At 42.9% G+C, this 27,912-nt stretch overlaps 1 protein-coding gene across 5 annotated transcripts in view; it reads right to left on the reverse strand.

Annotated features, from left to right (window-relative positions):
- Positions 1-17,598: 17,598 nt before the first annotated feature.
- caap1 (caspase activity and apoptosis inhibitor 1) overlaps positions 17,599-27,912 on the reverse strand; it is a 44,360-nt gene continuing 34,046 nt past the window's right edge. For all 5 annotated transcript variants that reach the window (XM_085984139.1, XM_085984145.1, XM_085984142.1 and 2 more), the window contains 2 exons: positions 24,335-24,408; positions 17,599-19,684 (listed from right to left, as the gene is read on the reverse strand). In XM_085984139.1, coding sequence (XP_085840265.1) covers positions 19,329-19,684; positions 24,335-24,408 — 430 coding nt within the window. In that variant the 3' untranslated portion in view covers positions 17,599-19,328. The remainder of the gene's footprint in view (positions 19,685-24,334; positions 24,409-27,912) is intronic.

A 27,912-nucleotide genomic window follows, 5' to 3' on the forward strand; every position in this document is an offset into this window, starting at 1 on the left:
GCTCTTGTCTTCGTCCTCCGCCTACAAAATGTCGGTTTCCCGCGCTTGGCGGTCTTTCCCGCGCTCGCCTTCTTCACCCGCTGGCTGCAATGGCATTTGGCGTGCCGCTGCTGCTCCCCTTTCCCAGCGGTTAGTAACTCCCCCGACGCTGTCTCCGCTTCACTGCGGCTCCCTCGGGCATTCGCGCTTCCCCAATGTCGCGCCTCGCAGCCCTTCTTGCAGCCCGGTTATTAGCACCGGCTGCGTTCGCCTTCACCGCGGCTCTCGCGCCTTCAGTCGCCCCAGACGCTGCGCCTTTTTGGCCCGAATGCGGCCCGGCCCTTATCACCAGCCGTGATCGATCTCACCGCCCTTATTCCTCCGTCTTCCCTCCCCGTCTGTACAGCCAACGCGGCCGACTTTCTGCTCGCGTCGCTGACCGGCTTACCCACCACCGAGGTAGAAGGAAGATAGCTGACTGCCGCTGATGGAGGCTTCGAGTTCAGGATATCTTCTGCACTCCGGGTTCTCGATGCCTGCCGCGCGACGTGTCTTCCAGCAGGGTGATGAGGGTGGATGCCTCTCTTCGACGCCCGTTCTGTGGACGAAGCCGCCATGGATATAAACTGCCGCAGGGTAAGAATCGGACTCGTCGCCACTGTTAAGTCTGTGTGTTCTAGTTGTATTTAAGATTAATTACTGACACAGACTACAAGAATAACGTTTCAACAGGTCTTTACTAGTTGGAGGTCAGGGCTATACTAACAGCAATATCACTACACAGTACTTATATACCAGTGGTCACCACCGGTATTACCTATACGGCAGCCAGAGAAAGTAGTACATCTCTTAAGGTGGAACAGGCTTAAGTTCTCTTAAGGTGGAACAGGTTACATACACCACAACAACCACAGGCCCGGCCAAGCACAGACAGTGCCTGAAGGTATTCCTCGGTCGATTCCCCAGGTTGTTGTTTACGACTCCCCAGGAGGTGCCTGGCGTACACCTCATTCACTGGGCGCATGTACTGGTCCTTGAGGAGCTTGAGAGCAGCCGTGTACGAGGTCGCGTCCTGGATGACCGAGTACGCTCGGTGGTTCACTTTGGAGATCAGGACATCCAGTTTGTCCTCATCCGATTTGACCGTTGCAGCGGAGGCGATCAGGAATTTTTCAAAGCACTTAAGCCAGTGAGCAAACTTGGTGGATGCGTCCGCCTCCCGATGGTCTAAGTCCAGGCATGCTGGTGTGAGGATCTTCTCCATTATAAAAAATCTTGTTAATAAAATTGATGCGCTATCAATCACTCAAAAGACTGAGGTTAAGCGAGTAACTAACAGGCTTTTATTAACAAGAGAATGAAGGTGTGCCTCGAGTGGTCGACCAGTCCAGAATACAGAGGGACTGTGGAGCAGTCACCTTTATACCTGGACTCGTGGGAGGAGTTAGCCGAGGCATGTACAGACATGTACACAGTGGAATACAAACAGTGGTTTACCACATGTGCGGAATGGGGTATCTATCGGGCGTGGTGGCATCATTGAGCCGTCTGTAGTCGCCGCAGGGGTGCCAGCCACCACCCGGCTTGGGCACAATGTGGAGGGGGGACTCCCGACCAGGGGCTGTTCGAGCGGCGGATGATGCCCAGTTTCTCCATCGTGGCGAATTCTTCCTTGGCCACCGCCATCTTAGCTGGGTCCAGGCGTCTGGCTCGGGCGAACACTGGTGGTCCCGTAGTGGCGATGTGGTGCTCAACACCATGCTTGGCTGCCGCGGCTGAGAAGGCCAGTTGTGTGAGCCTCAGGAAATCTGCGAGTAGGCGGGCGTAGTCGTCATCCGCTGGGGCAGAGCAGGACCCGACGAGGGCTGGGCTGTTGCTCTGCTGGCAGGCCAGTGAAGTGAAAGTTGCTGCGTCGATCAGGCGCCTGTCGCGGACGTCGACCAGGAGTCCGTGGGCGCAAAGAAAATCGGCGCCCAGCAAGGGATGTGCCACCAAGGCCGTCACAAAATCCCACATAAATCGCTGGCCGTTGAAACAAACCTCGGCCCGTCGCTTTCCAAAAGTAGCGATGGCTGCGCCATTTGCCGCCACGAGGGGTGGGCCGCTGCAGCCTGCCTGGATGTCGAGCTGGGAGGCAGGAATTATGCTGCATTGGGCTCCGGTGTCGCAAAGGAATCTGCGCCCTGAAAGGGAGTCGGTTATGTACAGCAGTTTACCTGCGGTGCTGATGGCCATTGTGGCGGCGGGGGTGCGGTCGAGCGGGCCTAGACGGCGGCGCGGGGCTGGCGCGTTGGGCCGGGTGGCCATCTTGGTTTGATCGAAAGAGCAGGGTGCTCTGCAGCGTTGGGTCTTGTGGCCGAAACGCGTGTGGTAGTAGCATAGTTCTGCGGCCTGGCGTGGCGGCGCGCGCTCGGTGGTGTCGGGGAGCCTCGCGGCTGCACAGCCGAGTTGGGTGACGGCGAAGACTTTGTCCGCGGTGGCTGCCAGTTGTACGCAGTCCGTGATCGGGGACCCCGCGAGGGCAGTCTATACCTGCTGCGGAAGCAGGCTGAGGAAAAGGGCCCGAAACGAGAAGCACTGCGGTTCAGAGCCCAGGAGCGCAAGCATCCGGCTCATCAACTGGGTTGGGGTAGAGTCGCCGAGGCCTGGTAGTGAAAGAAGCCTACGGGCCCTCTCCCCCCCGGACAGGCCGTAAGCCTGCAGCAAGCGGCCCTTAATGGTTGAGTACTTGCCGGTCTGTGGTGGGTTCCCCAGCAGGTCGAGAACTTCGGCGGCGGTGGAGCTTGCTAGTGCTGAGACTACGTGGAGGTACCTTTCTTCATCGTCTTGAACCCTGCGAAGGGTGAATTGGGCCTCCGTGTGCGCGAACCAAGCTGGTGCTTGGTGTTCCCAGAAGGTGGGGAGCTTCAAGGACGCGGCGCCGGCCGACATCGAGCTGCTGCTGGTTGCCGTCAGGTCGTTGCTGGCCTCTGTAGGGCTACGTGAGTCGGGGGCTTCGGCCGCCGACATTCGGGGTCACCAATGTGGGAGACCACAGTCTCCCGCGTAAAGAAATAGGCAACACAGCGAGCTACAAGAAATAGGTCTTTACTCCAACTCTCACAATACAGTACTGAATTCGTAAAGCCCGCGAACCTGTGATGACTCATGGATTGGTCACCTGCTGGAACCTGATTGGTTTTCCTTCTCTCAGCAGCAGGCGAGTCTGAACATGCCTTATTCCTCTCAGCTTGCAACTGTCTTGCGGGGGGAGGGGAATACAGCAGTTAAAAGGGGATTATACAGGTTTATCTACATACACACAGTGTTTCCCCAATGTGGTAACGCCACAGGACATTATTTTGGAATACTGTATATCAAAACACGGAGAGAGGTTGTGGGCTGAAGGACCTCAACAGTTATTATATCACAGAATAGGTTTTTACTTCAGGAATAACACAAAGCAGAAAAATACTCTATTTTCCAAAACGACTTTAAACAGAATGTAATTTTGGAGTAATAAATGTAAAAGATCTTCTGAACTTTAAATATTACCTGATTAGTTGAAGGGGTAGGGAACATAGAAACATAGAAAAATAGGAGCAGGAGTAGGCCATTTGGCCCTTCGAGCCTGCTCCGCCATTCAATCTGATCATGGCTGACCGTCTATCTCAATACCATATTCCCGCTCTCTCCCCATACCCGTTGATGCCTTTTGTGTCTAGAGGTCTATCTATCTCCTTCTTAAATATATTCAGTGACTTGGCCTCCACAGCCTTAGAGAATTTGATAGGTTCACCACCCTCTGAGTAAAGAAATTTCTCCTCATCTCAGTCCTAAATGCCCTATCCCGTATCCTGAGACTGTGACCTCCCTCGTTCTAGACCCCCCAGCCAGGGGAAACACCCTCCCTGCATCCAGTCTGTCTAGCCCTGTCAGAAATTTATACGTTTCAATGAGATCCCCTCTCATTCTTCTAAACTCTAGTGAATACAAGCCTAGTCGACCCAATCTCTCCTCATACGACAGTCCTGCCATCCCAGGAATCAGTCTGGTGAGCCTTCACTGCACTCCCTCTATGGCAAGTATATCCTTTCTTAGGTAAGGAGATCAAAACTGCACACAGTACTCCAGGTGTGGTCTCACCAAGGCCCTGTATAACTGTAGTAAGACATCCTTGCTCCTGTACTCAAATCCTCTTGCAATGAAGGCCAACATACTATTTGCCTTCCTAACTGCTTGCTGCACCTGCATGTTTGCTTTCAGTGACTGGTGTACAAGGACACCCAGGTTCCTCTGTACATCAACATTTCCCAATCTATCACCATTTAAATAATATTCTGCCTTTCTGTTTTTGTTACCGAAGTGGATAACTTCACATTTATCCACATTATACTGCATCTGTCATGTATATGTCCAATCACTCAACTTGTCTAAATCGCCTTGAAGCCTCTTTGCATCCTCCTTACAACTTATAATCCCACCTAGTTCCTGTCATCAGCAAACTTGGGAATATTACATTTGGTTCCCTCATCCAAATCATTTATATATATTGTGAATAGCTGGGGCCCAAGAACTGATCCCTGAGGTACTCCACTAGTCACTGCCTGCCACCCCGAAAAAGACCCATTTATTCCTACTCTGTTTCCTGTCTGTTAACCAATTTTCAATCCATGCCAGTATATTACCCCCAATCCCATGTGCTTTCATTTTGCACACTAACCTCTTATGTGAGACTTTATCAAAGGCCTTCTGAAAATCCAAATACACCACATCCACTGGTTCTCCCTTATCTATTCTACCAGTTACATCCTTAATAAACTCCAGTAGGTTTGTCAAATACGATTTCCCTTTCATAAATCCATGTTGACTTTGTCTAATTCCGTTGATATTTTCTAAGTGTCCTGTTATCACATCCTTTATAATAGACTCTAGCATTTTCCCTACTACTGATGTTAGACTAACCGGTCTGTTTTCTCTCTCCCTCCTTTTTTAAATAGTGGGGTTACATTTTGCCTTCCAATCTGCAGGAACTGTTCCATAATCTATAGAACTTTGGAAGATGACAACCAATGCATCCACTATTTCCATGGCTAACGGCTAACTCTTTTAGTACTCTGGGATGCAGATTATCAGGCCCTGGGGATTTATCGGAGTTCAGTCCCATTGATTTCTCCAGCACTATTTTTTTACTAATACTAATTTCCTTTCATTCCTCCTCGTCACTAGACCCTTGGTTCCCTAGCATTTCTGGGAAGATATTTGTGTCCTCTTCCGTGAAGACAGAACCAAATTATTTGTTTAATTGCTCTGCCATTTCCTTGTTCCCTATTATAAATTATCCCGTCTCTGACTGTAAGGGCCCTACATTTGTCTTCACTAATCTTTTTCTTTTTACATACTTGTAGAAGCTTTTACAATCCGCTTTTATGTTCCTTGCAAGTTTACTCTCATACTCTTAACCTGTCCCATTACCATCTCCTTTTGCCTTGAATATCTCTTAATGTCTCTTAACCTCTCCTGCGTTCTATCCTATCACAGACCTTCCCTTTTGTGCTTTCATCCCCTCCCCCCTTTCCAAGCCCTTACACTTGCTTAAAAATGTGTTCCATTTCCTGCTTTTTTCCAGTTCTGATGAAAGGTAATCGACCTGAAACGTTAACTCTGTTTCTCTCTTCACAGATGCTTCCTGACCTGCTGAGTATCTCCAGCATTTTCTGTTTTTATTTCAGATTTCCAGCATCTGCAGTATTTTCTTTTTGTACTCTCATTCTCTATTTTTCCCCTCTTAATCAATCTCTTGGTCCCTTTTTGCTGAACTCTAAACTGCTCCCAATCCTCAGGCTTGCTACTTTTTCTGGCAACTTTATATGACTCCTCTTTGGATCTAATACTATCCTTAATTTCTTTTGTTAGCCATGGTTGGGCCGCTTTTCCTTTTGTGTTTTTGCGCCAGAAAGGGATGTATAACTGTTGCAATTCATGCATTCGTTCCTTAAATGTTAGCCATTGCCTATCCACCTTCATGCCTTTTAATGAAGCTCCCCAATCTATCATTGCCAACTCACTCCTCATACCTTCATAGTTTCCTTTGTTTAGATTTAGGACCCTAGTTTCGGATTGGACTTCTTCACCTTTAATCTTAATGAAGAATTCTATCATGTTATGGTCACTCTTCCCTAAAGGACCCCATACAACAAGATTATTAATTATCCCCTTCTCATTGCACAATACCCAATCTAGGATAGCCTATTCCCTAGTTGGCTCCTCAACATATTGGTCTAAAAAACCATCTCGTACACACTCCAGGAATTCATCCTCCACAGTATTATTGCTAATTTGGTTTGGCCAGTCTATATGTAGATTAAGGTCACCTATGATTACTGTAGTACCCTTGCTACATGCTTCTCTAATTTCCTGTTTGATGCCATCCCCTACATTACCATGACTGTTTGGAGGCCTATAGACAACTCCCACCAATGTTTTCTGCCCCTTGGTACTTCTTAGCTCCACCCAGACTGATTCTACATCTTTATTTTCTGAGCCAATATCCTTTCTCACTATTGCTCTGATTTCATCCTTTACTAACATCACCCCACCTCCTTTTCCTTTTTGCCTGTCCTTCCTAAATATCGAATATCCTTGGATATTCAGCTCCAGCCTTGGTCACCCTGCAGCCATGTCTCTGTAATCGCAATAATTTCATATCCATTTACATCTATTTGCGCTGTTAATTCATCTACCTTATTACGAATGCTTTGTGCATTCAGATACAGTGCCTTTAAATTTGTCTTTTTAACATTTTTAGACAGCTTAACATTTTTTTGTACTATGGCCCTATTTGTCTTATTACCATTTTTTCTTACCGTATTTGTTAGTGCACTCCTTTGTTTGTACGCATGGTTATAACTATTGAGCCATTATTACAGAGGAGTCTCTGGCTTTCTGCAGTGACCCATTGTGCTTTTATTACAGCACTTCTCTTTCGTCTATTCAAACCTGATTGTGCAGTATGCAATTACAGTATTAAGAGCTTTGTTCCCAAGCAGGTTGTCTCAAATTGTCTGGAAAACATTTAAGTTTAGTGTACAGAAAATTAAAATAGGGCAGAGCATGCAAAAATAGCTAAAATTGTTGCCAGTGTTGCATTTTGTGGCAACACAAATGAAATTTTGAAAACTATCCAAAATCAATTTAGCAAAGTTTCTCATTATGAAGATAACTGTCCATTTTATTATACTCAAAAGCTAAACGTTTCCCGTATTTCACAAGATGTCTGAAATACCATGTAGTATTAATAGTACTCTTATGGTGGGTCCTCTGATTTTCACGTAGTTGAAGTATGAAAATAACACGATGCTTTGTGTTTTATAAAACAGAGCTTAATTGCATATGTAAATTAACATTGGCTTGTCTAATTTACAGCATCACCTAATTTGCATGTATAAGGAAAATGGATCTAATTTGCATCAGAAATTTCTCTCATGACCAAGACAAAACCTTGTAGAAAACACAGTATATTATTGCAAAATTAGAAGACAAGCAACAACAGTCAATTAAAAAAACTTCAAGCATCTAGGTTTTGCATTTATAATCCAAGATCAATCACCTATGTGTTGCCAGGAAACAATGATTGCAACCCAGCAATACGTGCTTGAGTGCCAGCCTCGACTCAGTGGTAGCACTCTTGCCCGAGTCAGAATTTCATAGGTTCAAGCCCTACTCCAGAGACTTGAGCACATAATCCAGGCTGAAACGTCAGTACAGTACTGAGAGAGCACTGCACTGTTGGAGGTGCCATCCCTTGGATAAGATGTTAAACTAAGGCCTTGTCTGGCCTCAGATGCATGTAAAAGATCCCGCAGGACTATTCGAAGAGCTGGGGAGTTTACCCACTGTCCTGGTCAATATATATCCCTCAACCAACATCACTAAAACAGATACGATAGCAAAATACTGTGGATGCTGGAAATCCAAAATAACAACAGAAAACGCTGGAAATACTCAGCAGGCCAGGCAACATCCGTGGAGAGAGAAACAGAGTTAACATTTCAGGTCGAAACTCTTCTTCAGAACTGAGAAAAAAGCAGGAAATGAAAGAGATTGAATAGCAAGTGTGGGGGCTGGGAAATGGGGAATTTGGAGAATTAAAGGTGTTGCTATGGGTACCCGCATGGGTCCTAGCTATGCCTGCCTTTTCGTGGGATATGTAGAACACTCTTTGTTCCAGTCATACTCGGGTCCCCTCCCTCACCTCTTTTTCCGCTACATTGATGACTGTATCAGTGCCGTTTCCTGCTCTTGCCCTGAACTAGGCAATTTTATTCACTTTGCCTCCAATTTCCACCCTTCCCTCACCTTCACATGGTCCATCTCTGACTCTTCCCTTCCTCGACTTCTCCGTCTCCATCTCTGGGGATAGGTTATTGACCAACATTCACTACAAGCCCACTGACTCCCACAGCTACCTGGACTACACTTCCTCCCACCCCGGCTCCTGTAAGGACTCTATTCCATTCTCCCAGTTTCTCCGTCTCCGCCACATCTGCTCCGACGATCCCGCCTTCCACACCAGTGCTTCCGACATGTCTTCCTTTTTCCTCAACCGAGGATTCCCCTCTACCGTGGTTGACACGGCCCTCGACCGTGTCCGTTCTATCTCCCGCACTTCTGCCCTCACCCCTGCCCCTCCCTCCCGGAACCACGATACGGTTCCCCTTGTTCTCACCTTTCACCCCACCAGCCTCCACATTCAATGGAGCATCCTCCGCATTTCCAACATGATCCCACCACCAAACGCATCTTCCCCTCCCCTCCCCTTTCAGCATTCCATAGGAACCGCTCCCTCCAAGACACCCTAATCCAATCCTCTATCACCCCAGCACCCTTCCAGGTGAAACATCGATTTACTTGTACTTCTTGCAATCTAGTATACTGTATTCGCTGCTCACGATGTGTTCTCCTCTACATTGGGGAGACCAAACGCAGATTGGGTGACCGCTTTGCGGAACACCTCCGTTCAGTCCGTGAGGGTGACCCCGGCCATCCGGTCACCTGTCATTTCAATTCACCACTCCATTCCCACTCAGTTTAGGATTCAACAAAGGAGGACAAAGGGATTAATTAAGAAAGGGAAAATAGAATATGAGAGTAAGCTAGTAGGGAACATAAAAACTGACTGTAAAAGCTTTTATAGATATGTGAAGAGAAAAAGATTGGTGAAGTCAAGCGTAGGTCCCTTGCAGTCAGAATCAGGGGAATTTATAATGGGAAACAAAGAAATGGCAGACCAACTAAATTCATACTTTGGTTCTGTCTTCACAAAGGAGGACACAAATAACCTCCCAGAGATGCCGGGGAACATAGGGTCTGATGAAAGGGTGGAACTGAAAGAAATCAGTATTTGTAGGGAAATGGTGTTAGGAAAATTGATGGGACTGAAGGCCGATAAATCACCAGGGCCTGATAATCTACATCCCAGGGTACTTAAGGAAGTGGCCCTAGAAATCGTAGATGCATTGCTGGTCATCTTCCAGAACTCGATAAACTCTGGAACAGTACCCATGGATTGGAGGGTAGCTAATGTTACCCCACTATTCAAAAAAGGTGGTAGAGAAAAAGCGGGGAATTGTAGACTGGTAAGCCTGACATCGGTAGTGGGGAAAATGCTAGAATCTATTATAAAAGATGGAATAGCAGAGCACTTGGTAAGCAGTGACAGGATCGGACAAAGTCAACATGGATTTACAAAAGGTAAATCATGCTTGACTAATCTACTGGAATATTTTGAGGATGTAACTGTTAAAATAGATAAGGGAGAACCAGTGGATGTGGTGTATTTGGACTTTCAGAAGGCTTTCGATAAGGTCCCACATAAGAGATTAGAGTGCAAAATTAAGGCACATGGGATTGGGGGCAAGGTATTGACTTGGATAGAGAACTGGTTGGCGGACAGAAAGCAAAGAGTTGGAATAAACGGGTCGTTTTCCGAGTGGCAGGCAGTGACTAGTGGGGTACCGCAAGGATCGGTCCGAGGACCCCAGCTGTTCACAATATATATTAATGATCTGGATGAGGGAATTGGATGTAATATCTCCAAATTTGCAGACGACACAAAGCTGGGTGGGAGGGTAAGCTGTGAGGAGGATAAGCTGTGAGGAGGATGTCGTGAAACTCCAGTACGATTTGGACAGGTTGGGTGATTGGGCAGAAACATGGCAAATGCACTATAATGTAGATAAATGTGAGGTTATCCACTTTGGTGGCAAAAACAGGAAGGCAGATTATTATTTGAATGGCAATAGATTGGGAGAAGGGGAAGTGCAAAGAGACCTGGGTGTTCTTGTGCACCAGTCGCTGAAGGTAAGCATGCAAGTGCAGCAGGCGGTTAAGAAGGCAAATGGTATGTTGGCCTTCGTAGCAAGAGGGTTCGAGTACAGGAACAAGGATGTCTTGCTACAGTTGTACAGGGCCTTGGTGAGACCGCACCTTGAGTATTGTGTGCAGTTTTGGTCGCCTTACCTGAGGAAGGACGTTCTTGCCATGGAAGGAGTGCAGCGAAGATTCACCAGGCTGATACCTGGGATGGCAGGAATGACGTATGAGGAGAGATTGTGTCGATTGGGCTTATACTCACTGGAGTTTAGAAGATTGAGAGGGGATCTCATCGAAACCTATAAAATTCTGTCAGGCCTGGACAGACTAGATGCAAGAAGGATGTTTATGATGGCCGGGGAGTCCAGAACCAGGGGTCATAGTCTAAGGATAAGGGGTAAGCCATTTAGGACTGAAATTAGGAGGAATTCCTTCACCCAGAGAGTGGTGAACCTGTGGAATTCTCTGCCACAGAGGGCGGTGGAGGCCAGTTCATTAAATATATTCAAAAAAGAGTTAGATATATTTCTTAAGGCTAAAGGGATCAAGGGATATGGGGAGAAGGCAGGGACAGGGTACTGAATTTGGATGATCAGCCACGATCTCATTGAATGGCGGAGCAGGCTCGAAGGGCCGAATGGTCTACTCCTGCTCCTATCTTCTATGTTTCACCGTCCGCGGCCTCTTGCATTGTTCCATGGAAGCTCAGCGTAAGCTCGAGGAACAGCACCTCATCTTCCGATTAGGCACTTAACAGCCTTCCGGACTCAATATCGAGTTCAACAATTTCAGATCATAACCTCGGCCCCTATTATATTTTTATATATTTTTTATCCACACTTTTGGTTTGTGCCTTTTCCTTCTCCCACATGGCAGCTGTCTTTCATTCTGCCAGCGCATTTCACACTTCATCTAGAGCCATCCTTTGTCTTTTTACCTGTCCTATTACCATCTCATCTCACCTTGAATATCTCAAGGTCTCTTCACCTCACAGAACTTCCCTTTTGTTCTTTCATCCCCTCCATTTCCCAGCCCCACTTGCTTTTCAATCTGTTTCATTTCCTGCTTTTTTCTCAGTTCTGAAGAAGGATCACAGACCTGAAACATTAACTCTGTTTCTCTCTCCAGCAATGTTGCCTGGCCTGCTGAGTTTTCCAGTGTTTTCTCTTATTTCACTGAAACAGATTATTGTGTCATTTATAAATGCTGGATGAGGGTTTCAGGAGCAGATGAGCTGAGGCAGGGGCAGAGACGGACGATGTTAAGGAGGTGGAAGTAGGCGATCTTGGTGATGGAACGGATATGTGATCACAAGCTTATCTCAGGGTCAAATGTGTGATAAATATTGCTCACATGGGACCTTTTTGCTATTGGGTGCAGAAAATATTTGATACAAAGTGGAGTTTGAGTCAGAAAATCTTGAGACAGTAGGGAGGCCCAAATAATTTGGTTTCTCATTAACTTGGAGGACCTGTGGGAACAATGGAAAGGCATCCAAATCATGGCTGATCCGATTTTGGCCTCAATTCCACTTTCCTGCCTGTTCCCCATAACCCTCGACTCCCCTGTTGCTCAAAAATCTGTCTATCTCAGCCTTGAATATATTCAATGACTCAGCTATTGGGATCTCATATTAAGAACATATAAGAAATAGGAGCAGGAGTCGGCTATGTGGCCCTTCAAGCCTGCTCCGCCATTCAAGAAGATCATGGCTGATCTTCTACCTCGTCTACACTTTCCTGCACTATTCCCATATCCCTTAATACCCTTAATATTCAAAAATCTATCGATCTCCGTCTTGAATATACTCAATGACTGAGCCTCCACAGCCCTCTGGGGTAGAGAATTCCAAAGATTCACCACCCTCTGAGTGAAGAAATTTCTCCTCATCTCAGTCCTAAATGGCCAACCCCTTATTCTGAGACTGTGACCCCTGGTTCCAGATTCCCCAGCCAGGGGAAACATCCTCCCTGCATCTACCCTGTCAAGCCCTGTAAGAATTTTGTATGTTTCAATGAGATCACCTCTCATTCTTCTAAAGGCCTAGTCTACTCAATCTCTCCTCATAGGACAAACGCCCCCCCCCCCCCCATCCCAGAAACCAGTCTGGTGAACCTTCATTGCACTCCCTCTATGGCTGGAATAAAGCAAGATTAGTGACCAGGTGCTAGCTCACCTCAGTTGGTAGCGTTCTTGCCCGAGAATCAGAGGTTGTGAATTCAAACCCCACTCCAGGATTATATAATCTTGGTTTAACACTTCAGTGCTGTACTGAGACAATGCTGCATTGTCAGAGGTGCAGAGATATTAAATTGAATCCAATCTGCCTGCTCAGGTGGATGTAAAAGATCCAAATGGCACTATTTGAAGAAAGGAGTTTTGCTGGTGTCTTGGCCAACATTTTTCCCTCAACCAACACAAAAAGAAAATCAGATTATTAATTTGTCGTTTGTGCAGTCTTGTGTACAAATTGACCATCATATTTGCCTACACAACATTGACTGCACTTCAAAAATAATCCATTGGTTGTAAAGTGCTTTGGGCCATCCTGAGGGCATGAGTAAAGTTCTTGCTTTACTATTTGTTCTTGCTCAAGACAAATGGATTAATTAGACAGCTCACAAAACTACAAATGTATCGCAACCAAAATGCACTCTCATTAGTTGATGCAAGGGAAAGTATTTTGGAGACCACAAAACCAGTGTATTCAGATATTAGGAGCTCAAACAATCTTGAATCTGGCATTACAAAGATGGCAGCCATCATCTTAGCCCCCTCAGATCCTGTACAATCCTCCACTTCCACTGCTGCCTCTGATTAAAAAAAAACACTGGGTCTAGAAGGGGAGTAGACAAGCAGGATCTTAAAGGAGGAGAACGTGGCAAAGGGCAAAGCATCTCCAGCTTGAGGCAGGTGTTTGAACATACAGCAAGTTTGAAGAAAAGGAGGACAGGCCTCTGCGGTTGGGGCAAAACATACAGAATGTGAATCCAGGAGGGGCAACCTCTGTGATGGGAGAGTTACTGGCGGTGAGCCAGGTTTCAGGCAAGCCCAAGATGTTCCTGCAGGTAAGGCAATGGATGGAGTGGGCCTTGTTTGGATACAAACAAATATTGAAGACTTGCATTAATATAGCATCTTTCACGCTCTCAGGTCATCCGAAAGCACATTGCAGCCAATTACTTCTGAAATGTAATGAGTGTTATAATGTAGGAAACACGGCACCCAATTTGCATACAGCAAGGTCCCACAAACAACAATGTGATAATAACCAGATGTTTCAGTGATGTTGGTTGAGGAATAAATATTGGCCAGGAGACACGGGGAGATCTCCACTGCTCGTCTTCCAACATTGCTCTGGGATCTTTTACGTCCACCTGGTTTAAAGTCTCATCCGAAACACGGCACCTACAACAGTACAGCACTGGAGAATCAACCTGGATTATGTGCTCAACCTCTGACTCAAGAGGCGGGAGTGCTATGATGCGCTTGACGGCAGAGGCCCGCTTAGCCTTCCACCGTATCAAGGGAGACATTGCCAAAGCCACCATGCACGCAGTGGACGAATCCATCCCCTTCCAGGTGGAAAGCGACGCGTCCGACTTTGCCCTGGCCGCTACCCTCAATCAGGCGGGGAGACCCGTGGCCTTCTTTTCACGAACCCTCCAAGGCCCGGAGACCAGACACTCCGCTGTTGAGAAGGAGGCCCAGGCAATTGTGGAGGCTGTGCGTCATTGGAGGCACTACCTGGCCGGAAAACGATTTACCCTGCTCACTGACCAACGTTCAGTTGCTTTCATGTTTAACAACAAGCAGAGGGGCAAAATCAAAAATGACAAGATCTTGAGGTGGAGAATCGAACTTTCCACCTACAATTACGAGATCTTGTACCGGCCCGGGAAGCTCAATGAACCCCCGGATGCGCTATCGCGTGGCACCTGCGCCAGCACGCAGATCGATAGACTGCGGGCCCTCCACAATGACCTCTGCCACCCGGGGGTCACCAGGTTCTTCCACTTCATCAAGGCCCGCAACCTGCCTTACTCTATTGAGGGGGTCAGGACCATGACCAGGAACTGCCAAGTCTGCGCTGAGTGCAAACCGCACTTTTATAGACCAGACAGGGCCCACCTGATAACAGTGGAATACAAACAGTGGTTTACCACATGCTACTACTGAGCCACGGCTAATACTTTTAAAGTTAATATGGAGAGGGAGGGTAGCTGGCCTTCAACTGGTTGGGGAGAGGGGAGCAGAGATGGTACGTATGCAAGCAAAGGGGAAGAGGTTTAAATTAGCTCCAGAGAAGCAAAGTGGGTGGGGGAGGCACAGGGAAAAATGAATGAACTAGTTGAGGTGACTACTGGAATAGAACCACAGCATGTACTGAAATGGAGAAAGCAAAGCATCTCCAGCTTGAAACACTAAGAAACTGTGAGCTAGTCCAGTAAGGACAAGCACTTGGGGTGACTAAGGAAGAGCTCAGCGGGGAATTAATATAGGATGAGGCTGGAAACTGGGTGGGAAACTGTTTGTCAGGGAGATCTGGATGGGAAGTAATCAGAGAAGGGGATAAGGGGGATGGTAGTGTGGAGCAGAAGCTGGGAAGAGATGGGCTGGGAGGCAGAGGCACTTCAGTTCATGTCAGGAGTTTTCATGGGCATGCAGTGGAGCAGGAATGAGCAATGTTAGATTAACATCAAGAGTTCAGGCACATGATGATAGGGAAGTCCATCAGGAGGAATCTATATTGTATTCCAGTTTAAGGGACTACTCCATCCTGACTCTGCCAATTTTGCTGAAGAGTCCTACCTGATACATTAACATCGCCTTGTCTCTTTCTTTCAGATGCCCATTGATTTGCTGTGCATTTAGAATTTTTAAAAATATTTTTTGAATCTTGCTCATTTGGTTTCAAGAATACTTTAGCTCTGGTCATGCATAGCCAAATCCTAAAGAGAATCAAATTCTCATCACTATTATTTTGGGATCTGTGTTTTGAGAAATTTCATCTGGTTGATGAAATTAGCCAATTTGGATTGTTGGTCTTTTACATTTTTGGTGTAGTCATATCGTCCCTGAATAGATTCTTTGAGGCTTTTCTGATGAGACATGTTGAATAGAAGGTGCAATTAATAATTTTTATTTGTGACACTATCTTAAACATTAATCATCAGCAATGTCAGTATCGCTTTATTAGGATATAAAATAAAATTAAGTCATCAGTTTCTGAAGATGTTTGCTGTAACACCAGCTATTATCTCATGCAATTTTACTGAATTATTGGGCAATTACATTAAGAATTTTTCCATTTAAGCGGTTGAAGTTTGTTTTTATCACTTTTAGATTTTATGGTCAAGGCAAAAGATGTGTGTCGGGGACTGAATATTTTTTCCACTTTTGTCAGCCAAGTAACAGCATCAAGTACAACCAAATCTGAGATAACTCCCTTTATTCTGCCTCAATAATGAGCTTCAGCCACAACCTCAGAAGAGGACCCACATACACTACAAATGTGACTTTTTCCACTTTCTACACAATCTTTATAGCATTTGTTAATGAAATTGCCCATAGTTTTGTACTATGGGCCTATACTCAAAAAGGAACTGGGTTGAAGCTACCTAAACATTTCATATATAGGCCTTACAACCAACAAATAGAGGAAATGTTCACCCTATTAAGCCTGTGTTGTATTCAAACTCTGGTCTCAGATGCAAGACCAGTGTAACCCACGATTACACCATCCAAATCAGAAAGGTATACTGACTTGCTACCACTTCATAAAACCTGCTTAAGATCAAGTAACTTTATTCTTCTCTCCCCAAACTCTATTTTCAATTTAATTACACTATTCAATTTATTTTACCCTATACTTGTTTTATTGGATTTAACAATATTTATTTCTGATGCAAGTATATTTAATTCAGATGCAAGTAATGTGTTTATTCTACCCCCTCCCCCAGTTATTTACATGATTACAAATTTTCTCTCATTACTTCCCATGTTGGATTCGTAGTTCTTTGTAAAGTGGCCATTGGTATAGCACTGCACCAGGTAGGTTTTAACCACACCAATGAGTCGAAATGACTAGGTCATTCATCATGCCCTGAACCTGGCTGACTGCCGCCGTAATGTCCAAACTAAAAGACTTGCACTTATATAGCACCTTTCACGACCATCGGACGTCTCAAAGCGCTTTACAGCCAATGAACTACTTTGGGAGTGTAGTCACTGTTGTAATGTGGGAAACATCAAATGTAATGCAATGTAAGCATCAACACACCTCAAACATTCCCTTCTTGTCCCACTGTGAACATCTGTATACTGTAATGTGCCGAAAAAGATTTTACTTTTGTTTCTCTCCCCTTCCCTGCTGCTGCACCTCACCATTGTAAATGTCCTGCCCGGTTTGTTTTGGTGTACTATGCGGTTATAATTCCACAGGAATAGGGTGAAAACTACGTCTCCCATGATGGAAACAAATCACACAGAATTTTTCCATAAAAATGACAATAAAAATCCCAGCATCCCAGGCTCAGAGAAAATGTTTGATTTTGAGGCTGAGCAGAACTCAAGCCAGTAAAATTAGAAAGTTTCCCTACATGACAATGGTGATTACACTTTTAAAAAAGTAATTTATTTGCTGTGAAGTGCTTTGGGACATCCCGCGGACACGAAAGGCAATATTTTAACTGATGATGCTCACAAACTAACAATTGCTTTGTGCTTGTGGTTTTTTTCATACTTCTTTATCTCATCATGAATGTTGATCAGAACCTAATGATCAGCAGGGTATCGACTACTAGACAGCATATAGAAAAATACCAGAAACAGACTTGATAGATGCACAATGATTAGGTGGGTAGACTTAAAAGTAGGTTGCAGCAAAAATATGGAAAGGGAAAAAAAAGTTCAAATATGGGTTGAGATATAAAAATATTCAACACAATTTTGATTTGAAGTCTCTAGCATCCAATTTATAATTCAGTAACTCGTGTGTTGCCAAAGTCTTCCATAAACTTCCATCTCTCACAAGTGGTTCTCAATGTCCTTGTTTCAACAGGATCTTTGCAGGCTAATAAAACTTATGCTAATTGTTGATCTTATTTAAAAAACCATGAGGACAAATACACTTTCAAAATAGTACTTCAGTCAACATCAACTCGTAGTATAAATGCCAACTCATTAACAATTACTAGGTGGTTATGTAATGCAAGCCTGTACAATTCAAACCAACATTAAAGGAGGCACATTCAAGCTATTGAAAAATTTTCATACCACATTGTGGTTTAATTGCATTTGAATCTAAACAACTGAGATGATGTCAAAGACCCACAATTAATATAACAGTAAACACTAGAAAATGCCATTCTGCTTTCCAGGGATGTTCTCAAATCTCAACAGCGCATGGAATGATTGCTCTGTTGAATCTAGACAGATGCCTGTGGCTACTTTCACCAGAGAAAATTCTGTTCCATTCTCCTTAAAGGAGCACGTTTCAGTAGAAGTAGCTTGTAAAGTAGGAAGCAGCTTGCAGGGTTTCCAAAAATTAAAAGCTATGGAGAGTCTTAAAAAAATTAATTTTATCAATCCAGGAAACAATAAGCTTCTTAAAATATATAATACAAACAACTGGTTGTTTGCAAGATAGAATTTTAAAATAATGCAATCTTCTTTTATTACATACAAATAGTATGTTTTCAGATCCAAGCTAAATTGGTGCCATTTCATTTTCAGGAGCTCATCTTGAAAATGGAGCTTTCAACTAAAACAATCATAACATTTTTTTTCTCAAATCAAATTAAAATATGCCTTTTTTTTTTTTAAAGACATAATGGAAGTTTTCAGATCATTCAATAAATTGTTTTCTCATGCTCCAATATACTGAAGAACATTCATCTTCAACTCTACTGAATAACAGCAATCACAAGTGAGCATGCAATCACTTCACATTTTGAAGTTAACTTAAAAAACAGGTAAATGAAACAAATGTGGTCCTAACATTTTCAACTTATTAATTAATACGTTTTTTAAAAACTAAACTTACAGTAAAAAACAAAATTTCTGCTGGACAAATATATTTCCCTGCAACACATGTACAATAACGTTTAGGAGAGCTCCTTGATCCATAGATGTGCCTGATTTCTTCACCGATAACCCTATTTAAACATTTTTAGATATGTGTAATTTAGAACTACTTTACTTTATTGACTTCAAATAGGGCTGCCACTAGAAGACCTATTTTTTTTTTTTTTTTTTTAATTTTTTTAAAGTATCAAGTGTTTGGCAGCCTCTTACTATATCACAGTTCAGAGATGTACAAATAATGACATTCAAAATCATTGTAATTTTATAATAGTGCTAAACATTACAAGGCATTAAAACACATTTTTAAAAATGTGCTTTACTCTTTAAATTATAGCACTTCTCTCCCCTTCTGTTACTTTACCTCAGTTAGTGTGAAGACTCCTCCAAAGTGCTGACTCCAGTTAACTGGTAAGACTCTGCTCAGATAGCAAGATGGGCATTTGTTTCCCATTAGTTAAAAGTTGACAAAAATATCACATCTACACCAGCACTAGGATGTAAACATTTGACTGAATGAGAAGTTGTTACTTACTGTTTCACTGCCAGGCCATCCAGAGTACAATTAATTATTAGGCACTATGTTCATGAGCATACTTTGCACAAGTTCAAAATATCTGTACCCATTATTACAGCATAGCATTTTACAAAATATTTCCAACAGCAAATTTGAGTTCCATATTTTGCTACTGAATTGCTAATGGAGCTCAGCTATGTAAAACAAAATAACATCAAAACGATTTCCTAGCAAAGAGGAAGCACAAAGCAAGTAAATTTGCAATTTGGGGGGAGGGAGGCAAAGGGCGAGAGAGGGAGCAGGGGAGAGTTCTCTAGTATTCAGTTTGGCCTGTAGTGTTAATTATAATAGTTCACACCTTCTCTTAACTGCTGTACCAACATAGCTGTAACTCTTAAGACTGTGTTTTGGGGTCACCAGCTCTCATTAGAGCCTTGATTGCTCTGGCTCGCATTTCTAGTTCTAGCAGTTCCAGCTGCTGTGCTGAAGGTTGAAGACCATCCCCATCAGGATTGGGAGAACCAGCTGATTGATCTCTCCCCGTGGTAGAGCCCGACAAACCTAGAATCTCATTTACACTCTTTTCAATGTCCTTTTGAATCTCATCTTCAACACCAACACGAGTTGTCGTACTTTTCTGAAGTACCAAGTCTGTATTGTCTTCTTGTTCATTGCAGTTTTGTTCAATGTCACTATCATATGCTTCAGCATTTATGCTAAGGGCATCACTTTCATCTCCAGAGGCCCCACCTGATTCAGAAAGGACAAATCCATATTATTTACTGACTAAATGCATATCATTTAACTAAAAATACACATTTCATAGAGCTTTGTAAATAAAATAATACAGTACCAAGAATGCAACAAGAAAATCCAGCTGTTGTATCTTCATTTCAAATGATACATTACTGAACTAGTAACATTCCACACACGGCAAGCTCTTGATATCATTATGATCCAATTAAAATTAACCAGTTTTATGTATTAAGATGTTTATGCAGTAGCATTTAATCTACAAGAGAAAAAAACAGCTAATGGAGTCAGGTGTGATCAGTGCATTGTTCAATAACACAGAAACCTTGCTGAATTAAGATCACAAAAGACCACTGCATTTTTATACCACATAACATTCAGAATTTCCAGAACATTAAAGTGGAAGTTAAATGAAATGTGTAAATATTTAAATCTAAGTGAACAAATCATTGGTTTGAATGTTTATTAAAATTAATGTGGTTTAGAGGATAAATGCTGGCCTTCAAGGATGCCACCCCTCCCCAATAACTGCACTAGTTTTTATACCAATTCACCTCCACAAATCCCATCAATGGCACCCTCTCAACTGGCATGGAAAGGTTCCTATTACATAGAATTATCTCCTAGATCATTTAAGCTTCTCAGTGGTGTTTGAACTTGTGGCTTCCTGAAGAGAAAGTATGAATTTCATACCAGAGTTAAAACCATTCCTCCATGCCCCAGTCCCACCCTAATAACCCAACTGTGTTCAGAATAGCATTTGGAATGTAGCACAAGGGTCTGGAGTTAATTCCTCTAACTGTAGAACCATCCCATTTGCACTGTGAGACAGTGTCAACAAGAAGAAAATATGGCCACAGTTCCATGAACACCCCTGGCCTCCCAGGGGTGTTCATGGAACCAACCTTGGATCTGCCTCCTCTTCACAATGTACAATAAAACAACTTAAATATAACATTTCAAAAATTGAATTTCCTAACTTCACCATAAGAATGTCAAGCAAAAAAAGACAAAACCCACCCTTTTCTACTGCCTTGCTCAGCAACTTGACTCATCACTATAAACTAGGTGAAACTCAAGGGTGGGTTATGATGATCAAATTCACAAGTGGGTAAAGATAAAAAGACACATACTTGGGCACCAAAGGGATTTGGTTTGTACTGTGCGTTTGGCTTTTTTCACTTTGAAATCATCTTTATTTTTTTTAAATGGAGATTTTACCATCTAGAGGCTGAGCATCAAGAGCTACACACTGAGTTGTGCATGGATGAAGGTAGTTGTACAACACACACAGACACCTCATGCCAAAACTACTAAGAAAATTCTTGGCTGAAATGTTGTTCAACTAGCCTTGCACAACTAATTTATATATCAAAGTCACAGGATATTCAGTAAGGAACCGCAAAATGCAGTATTCTACAAATGTTAGCAAATATAACTTTCATATGATTACCAGTGAATTAGAGGGCTACCTTCCAAATAAAAAATATTCTGTATTCCTTAAAATGTATCCTTTATATCAAAGGCAGACATTTTAATTTTAATCTCGCTACAATGAAGCCTCGAGTGCTTTAATACTAAGCCACCCCTTGCAATAATGGCTGTCATCTTGAAAATACTCTAACAAGGAGGCTAAATTATCAATATCAATACATTTCCAGTCCTTCTGAGAGTGTAGAAATGTCATCCGTGGAATGTATTTTGTTAGGGTAGAATAGATATAATGATGGTTTACTACACTAGAGTTTTGCTTGGTTATCTTCGCTAGAGAAATTTCAGTTTTTCAGGCAGTTTTAACTTCTGGTTGTTCATCTCAGCAGATAATCTTGCAGCAACTATAGCTGTGCAAACTATGTGGTGGATAGCAAGGAATTAAATAAATGGGCTATATAGATTTTTTCTGATTTCAAGTTTTGTTTTGTATCTTAAATATGCTGCGTTGTCTTGGTTTAAGTTAGAATACATTTGGAACAGTCACTGAGCTAGGACAAGATTTATATTCCAGTAGTTAACGTACCCAGTAAGGCACTGGTTATCTCCATTTTGATATTCAAGGTTGCTGCTCTTCTGGATGTCAATTTAAAAAAGCCTTTGTCTCTGCCTATGCAATACAACATGCCCAATATAGAATAGGATTCACCTTCCCAGACTAATTAAATCTCCACTGCATAGAAAGCTTGGTAAAGTGTCACAAAAGCAGCAAAGCTTTTCCTCCAACTTTATCTTTGTGCATTTCAGATTGTTAAAGCTGGTAAAGTGCAATAGCAAAATCAGTTTGAAACACTGCAAATACTTTTAACACTTTGGATTCTTTTAAAATAATCTACATATAATTGATATGAATGAACGGTGCATCATCACTAAATTAAGGATAACAGTTTCAAATTTGTACTGTTGAGAAGGTTCAAAGTTTCAAAGTCAGAGGGCAATTGTTACAGCATTAGTTTGACCTGTAGCATTTACATTTCAAGTGCCACAGCATGGCATGGGTGTAAACAAGGAAATGTAGCTAAGAAAATGTTCAACTTTCTGCAATATGTCAACTGTAAGACTATCACATGTGTTAGTGTAGGATTTTCTACTACCTGTAGCCAGAAACGATACAGTTCACAGGCTTTTCTGCTGATTGTGCAAGGGAACAAAAATGCATAATTAAACAGCTAGAGTAAGTATGTCAGTAGAATAGCACGTATGTAAAAGGTCAAGCACAAAGATTTTCATTTCTTGAAAGAAGTATTTGTGACATATGGAACAACATGACTTCATCATGCTGTAAATTACTACTGTAATATGTAACGGCAGAATCCTCCACATGGACAGTTTTCTGAAGTGATATCACAGGTGAAGACTATGCTTCAGCTATTTATCACAGCTGTTCAGGAAAAAAATGTTTACGTACAAATAGAGTAGAATTGAAGTTGTGAAATGTTCTGGACATGCACGCTAATCCAGAAAACTAGTCACAACTGACAGCCCCCAAAAAACTAACGCAAAAAAGCCCTGCTTATAAGCTTATGTCATACAAAAACAAGTACCTGTAGTTACAGAGATTTGTGATTTAAGCTGTAGGCACACTCAACATTTCTCCACTTGTTCTTTTTTTAATCAGTACAGGTACATGAAAGTCTGAAGGGAGAAATCCATGGGTCGAGGTAATTGGTATACATTTAAGGCAGGGGTTGCCCCAAAATATTTTGAATTTTTACAATGAAAATTACACATCCTGGCAAATTTTAAGCTCATTTATACTTCACAATTGGTTTTTTTTTTATATAAAAAGAAAAAAATTAAAAAAAGACCAAGTAGATCACTTCGCCAAAAGTCATGTCCTCAAGAGTCATTCTCCTATATCAAACCTTCTGTGCTCCAGTTCACTCCAAATCTCTCAATGGCATGTGTCTCTTTCCCCAATTCAACCTAGCAATCTTCTTCAACCCCCTTTTCAGGCTCTTCCCCCCAACCCCCAATAAACCTGGCACTCTTTTCTCTCTCTCCAACCTAGTTCAAACAGGAACCCGCCTCCTCTCCCCCCCCCCCAACCCCGATTCAAGTTGATTTCTTTTGCCCTTCCCAGTCATGCTGGCTCTCTTCTTTTTTCCCTCAACCCCCCAAAGTTCAAACCAGTTCTTAGCCATTTTCCCCTCCCTCATCTCTTCATTACTATCACGTCTCCACTATCTTGCCATCCATTCCTTCTTTCACCTTTCTCCTTCATTGCCATCCATTTCCTCCTGCTAGTCCCCTCAGCACCATCTCTACCAGAGTCTTGCTGCTAATGGAAGGGATGCTGGCTGCAGCATAACACGAGTGGAAAGTCCTATCCTTGCAAGCATTCCTGTACAGTACACAGCAGCCAGGATCCCTTCCAGTAGCGGCAGTACTCTTGTAGGAGTGACAATGTGAGTGGGGCCAGTCCACATTGATTTTTGTGTGCAAATCCTGACACCCTATCCAGACCTCTAAAATACTATCAGCATAAAACACTGATGATTGGCAAGTATATATACCCTGTCCTGCTTTTTCCAACAGAAGTTCATTTGGGTTTCTGGATACAAGAGAGGTATATTTTGCCGTACTCCATTAAATAAATGTGCACAGGAAAATTCCTCATTATTTTTTTATAGGATTAACCAATGCAAAATTGCTTAACTCTTAATTTGTTACGGTTCCACAATTTACAGTTTATAATAAATAAAAAAAAATCAGGAATCGGAAGAAATCACTGGAATGGAATCTACGACATAACTTATGCAAAGGGTACAACACTTAAGCAATGCCTGTAAAATGGCACCCTCTTGTGTTCATTAACCCAAAATACAATTTTTGAAACCAGAAACATTTCTTATTTGGATATACACAAAATGGCAATTCTAATAACAGTTGACCTATCAGCCTAATTTTGATTATTGTAATAAATTATTAAAGATTTATTATACTGTTATCGGATGACATCCATTTTGATAGAAATAAAAGTTAAGGAAATCAAGAAGTCAAACTTTAGGCAAAGGTCAAATTGTTTCCTTGATCTTATTTATAATTCTGCCAAAATGTTAACTCAAGCCACCTTGACTTTTAAAAAGGATACACACAAGTCTCAAAAATAATTTTTAAAATTAAATGCAACATTCCAATGCCAATTTAACTTACCCTGTTTCAGTTCGGGTGCCTCTTGTTGACTGTACTCTTTATAGGAAGATGTGGAATCTATATTATTATCCTGTCTGGAGAAAAGGCCAAAACTTCAAAGCTTGTTTTTTACTCTTGTTAGAATATATTGAACAATGCAGGTTAATAAACAAATGTAGAAATCATAGTGTCCAATAAGAGTAAAAGAAAAATTCTAAGTAGACAACTTCTGCCATCTTGTGGCAATTTTGAGGTAGTACACACTGTACAGAATTTATAAAGTTATTGAAGCCATGTTACTGAAACGAAAAGCAAAAGATACTTTACAGAAAAAACACTTAAATGTAGATAAAACCAATTCAGTTAATATTTATTTCTTCCACAAAATATTGTCAGACCGGGTAGAAAAAAACAGCCCTGCAACCAAGAGCCATACCTACTACTTTGTTCCTTGGAATGGCATGTATACAGAAACATACACATACGTTTCACCAATTAATCTCCATCAACTTTCCATTATCTTTTAATTTGCTTATCAGAGCTGCACAAAACATAAATTGCCAAAATACACAAATATGCAATATTGTTTTTGTTCATGATCAATTAGAAATAAGAGGGGGGCTTTTGGCAGTTACAAAAGACTAAAGACAGAAGAAGCCCTAGAGGAGTATAAAAAGTGCAGGGGCATACTTAAAAAAGAAATTAGGAGGGCGAGGAGGGGCCATGAAATAACACTGGCGAGCAAAATAAAGGAAAATCCTAAGATGTTTTATAAGTATATTAAGGGCAAGAGGATAACCAGGGAAAGGGTAGGGCCCATTAGGGACCAAAGTGGCAATCTGTGTGTAGAGCCAGAGGATGTAGGCGGGGTTTTAAATGAATTTTTTGCATCTGTGTTCACTATGGAGAAAGACGATGCAGACATAGAAATCGGGCAAGGGGACTGTGACATACTTGAACATATTAGCATCGAGAGGGAGGAGGTGCTAGCGGTTTTAGCGGGCCAAAAAGTGGATAAATCCCCAGGCCCGGACGAGATGTATCCCAGGCTGCTGTGGGAGGCAAGGGAGGAGATTGCAGGGGCTCTGACACTAATTTTCAGAACCTCTCTGGCCACAGGGGATGTACCAGAGGACTGGAGAACAGCTAACGTAGTACCATTATTCAAGAAGGGTAGCAGGGATAAACCAGGGAATTACAGGCCAGTGAGTCTAACATCTGTGGTGGGGAAATTATTGGAAAAAATTCTGAGGGACAAAATTAATCTCCACTTGGAGAGGCAAGGATTAATCGGGGATAGTCAGCATGGCTTTGTCAAGGGTAAATCATGTCTAACAAATCTGATCGAATTTTTCGAGGGGGTGACTAGTGGGGTGTATGAGGGAAATGCTGTGGATGTGGTGTACATGGACTTCAGTAAAGCTTTTGACAAAGTACCGCATAGGAGACTGGTCAAGAAGGTAAGAGCCCATGGGATCCAGGGTGCCTTGGCGCGTTGGATCCTAAACTGGCTGAGTGGCAGGAGGCAGAGGGTGATGGTCGAAGGTTGCTTTTGTGACTGGAAGCCTGTGTCCAGTGGGGTACCTCAGGGATCGGTGCTGGGTCCCTTATTGTTTGTGATCTACATAAATGATTTGGATGAAAATGTAAAAGGTATGATCAGTAAGTTCGCAGATGACACGAAAATTGGTGGGGTGGTAAATTGCGAGGAGGAAAGCCTCCGGCTACAGGACGATATAAACGGGTTGGTCAGATGGGCGGAAAAGTGGCAAATGGAATTTAACCCTGAAAAGTGCGAGGTGATGCATTTTGGACGGACAAATAAGGCAAGGGAATACACAATGAGTGGTAGGACCCTAGGAAGTACAGAGGGTCAGAGGGACCTTGGTGTACATGTACATAGATCCCTGAAGGCAGCGGAGCAGGTAGATAAGGTGGTTAAAAAGGCATATGGGATACTTGCCTTCATTAGCCGAGGCATAGAATATAAGAGCAGGGAGGTTATGATGGAGCTGTACAAAACGCTGGTGAGGCCACAGCTGGAGTACTGTGTGCAGTTCTGGTCGCCTCACTATAGGAAGGATGTGATTGCTTTGGAGAGGGTGCAGAGAAGATTCACCAGGATGTTACCTGGGATGGAGCGCCTCAGCTATGAAGAGAGGCTGGACAGGCTGAAGTTGTTTTCCTTGGAGCAGAGAAGGCTGAGGGGGGACCTGATTGAGGTGTACAAAATAATGAGGGGCATAGATAGGGTAGATAAAGAGGAACTTTTCCCCTTAGTGGGGGGGTCAATAACAAGGGGGCATAGATTCAGGGTAAGGGGCAGGAGATTTAGAGGGGATTTGAGGAGGAACTTTTTCACCCAGAGGGTGGTTGGAATGTGGAACTCAATGCCTGAAAGGGTGGTGGAGGCAGGAACCCTCACAACATTCAAGAAGCATTTGGATGAGCACTTGAAATGCCATTGCATACAAGGCTATGGACCAAATGCTGGAAAATGGGATTAGACTGGACAGGGATGGATGGGCGGCGCAGACACGATGGGCCGAAGGGCCTCTTTCTGTGCTGTAAAACTCTATGACTCAGAATTACATAAGTCAGCTGTTCACACATTTTCAAATAATGGCTCCCACTTTTTCCTGAATAATTCCCATTTAAAAAAAAAAACATTTTCAGGAAGGACATTATAGCTGTGGAAAGAGTATGGCCAAGATTCACTAGATAGATACCGGGAAGAAATGGTTGGAGTTATACAGGCTCTGAAAATTAGAGTGTGTGTGTGTGTGTGTGAGAGAGAGAGAGGCAGTGTTGGGGGGGGGGGGGCTGACCAATTGAGCTTTTAAAAATTGCCCAAGATTTTCAGAGTGTAAATAGTGAAGAGTTGTTTCTACTGGTTGGGGAACTGGTAACAGCGGGGCATAGATGGATTATCAGCAGTAGAACAAAGGGGACATTCAGAGTTTTTTCCCCCCCACACAGAGGACTATTTTGCAGATGATACAAAATTTGGCAAAGTAGTAGTGATGAGGATAGTTATAGACTTCAGGATGACTTAGCCAGGATGGCAGATGGAATTCAATGTGGAACATGAAGTGATGCACTTTGGGAGGACTAATATGGAAAGACAGTATATTATAAATGGCACGATTTTGAAAAATGCAGATAAACAGAGAGACCTTGGTGTCCATATACACAAATCCTTAAAGGTGGCAGGGCAAGTTAATAAGATAGTTAAAAAAGAATATGGGTTACTTGGGCTTATAAACAGAGGTATAGAATATAAAAGCTAAAGAGATCATGCTAGAAATTTATAAATCACTGGTTAGGCCTCAGCTGGACTATTGTGGACAATTCTGGGCACCACACTTTAGGAAAGATGAAAAAGTATTAGAAAGAGTACAGAGGAGGTTTACCAGGACGTTACCAGGGATGAGTGACCAGTTATGAGGAGAGGTTGGAAAAGTTAGGAATGTTCTCCTTGGAACAGAGAAGTTTAAGGGGTGACCGAATGGAGGTTTTCAAAATGAGGAGCGGTTTTAATAGAGTAGAGAGAGAAAAACTATTCCCTCTGGCATTATAGATTTCCAGAGGTTATAGAT

Source organism: Somniosus microcephalus, chromosome 1 (genome assembly GCF_052327205.1).
Source record: "Somniosus microcephalus isolate GS21.2 chromosome 1, FLI_Smic_1.0, whole genome shotgun sequence".
NCBI classification, from domain to species: Eukaryota; Metazoa; Chordata; class Chondrichthyes; order Squaliformes; family Somniosidae; genus Somniosus; species Somniosus microcephalus.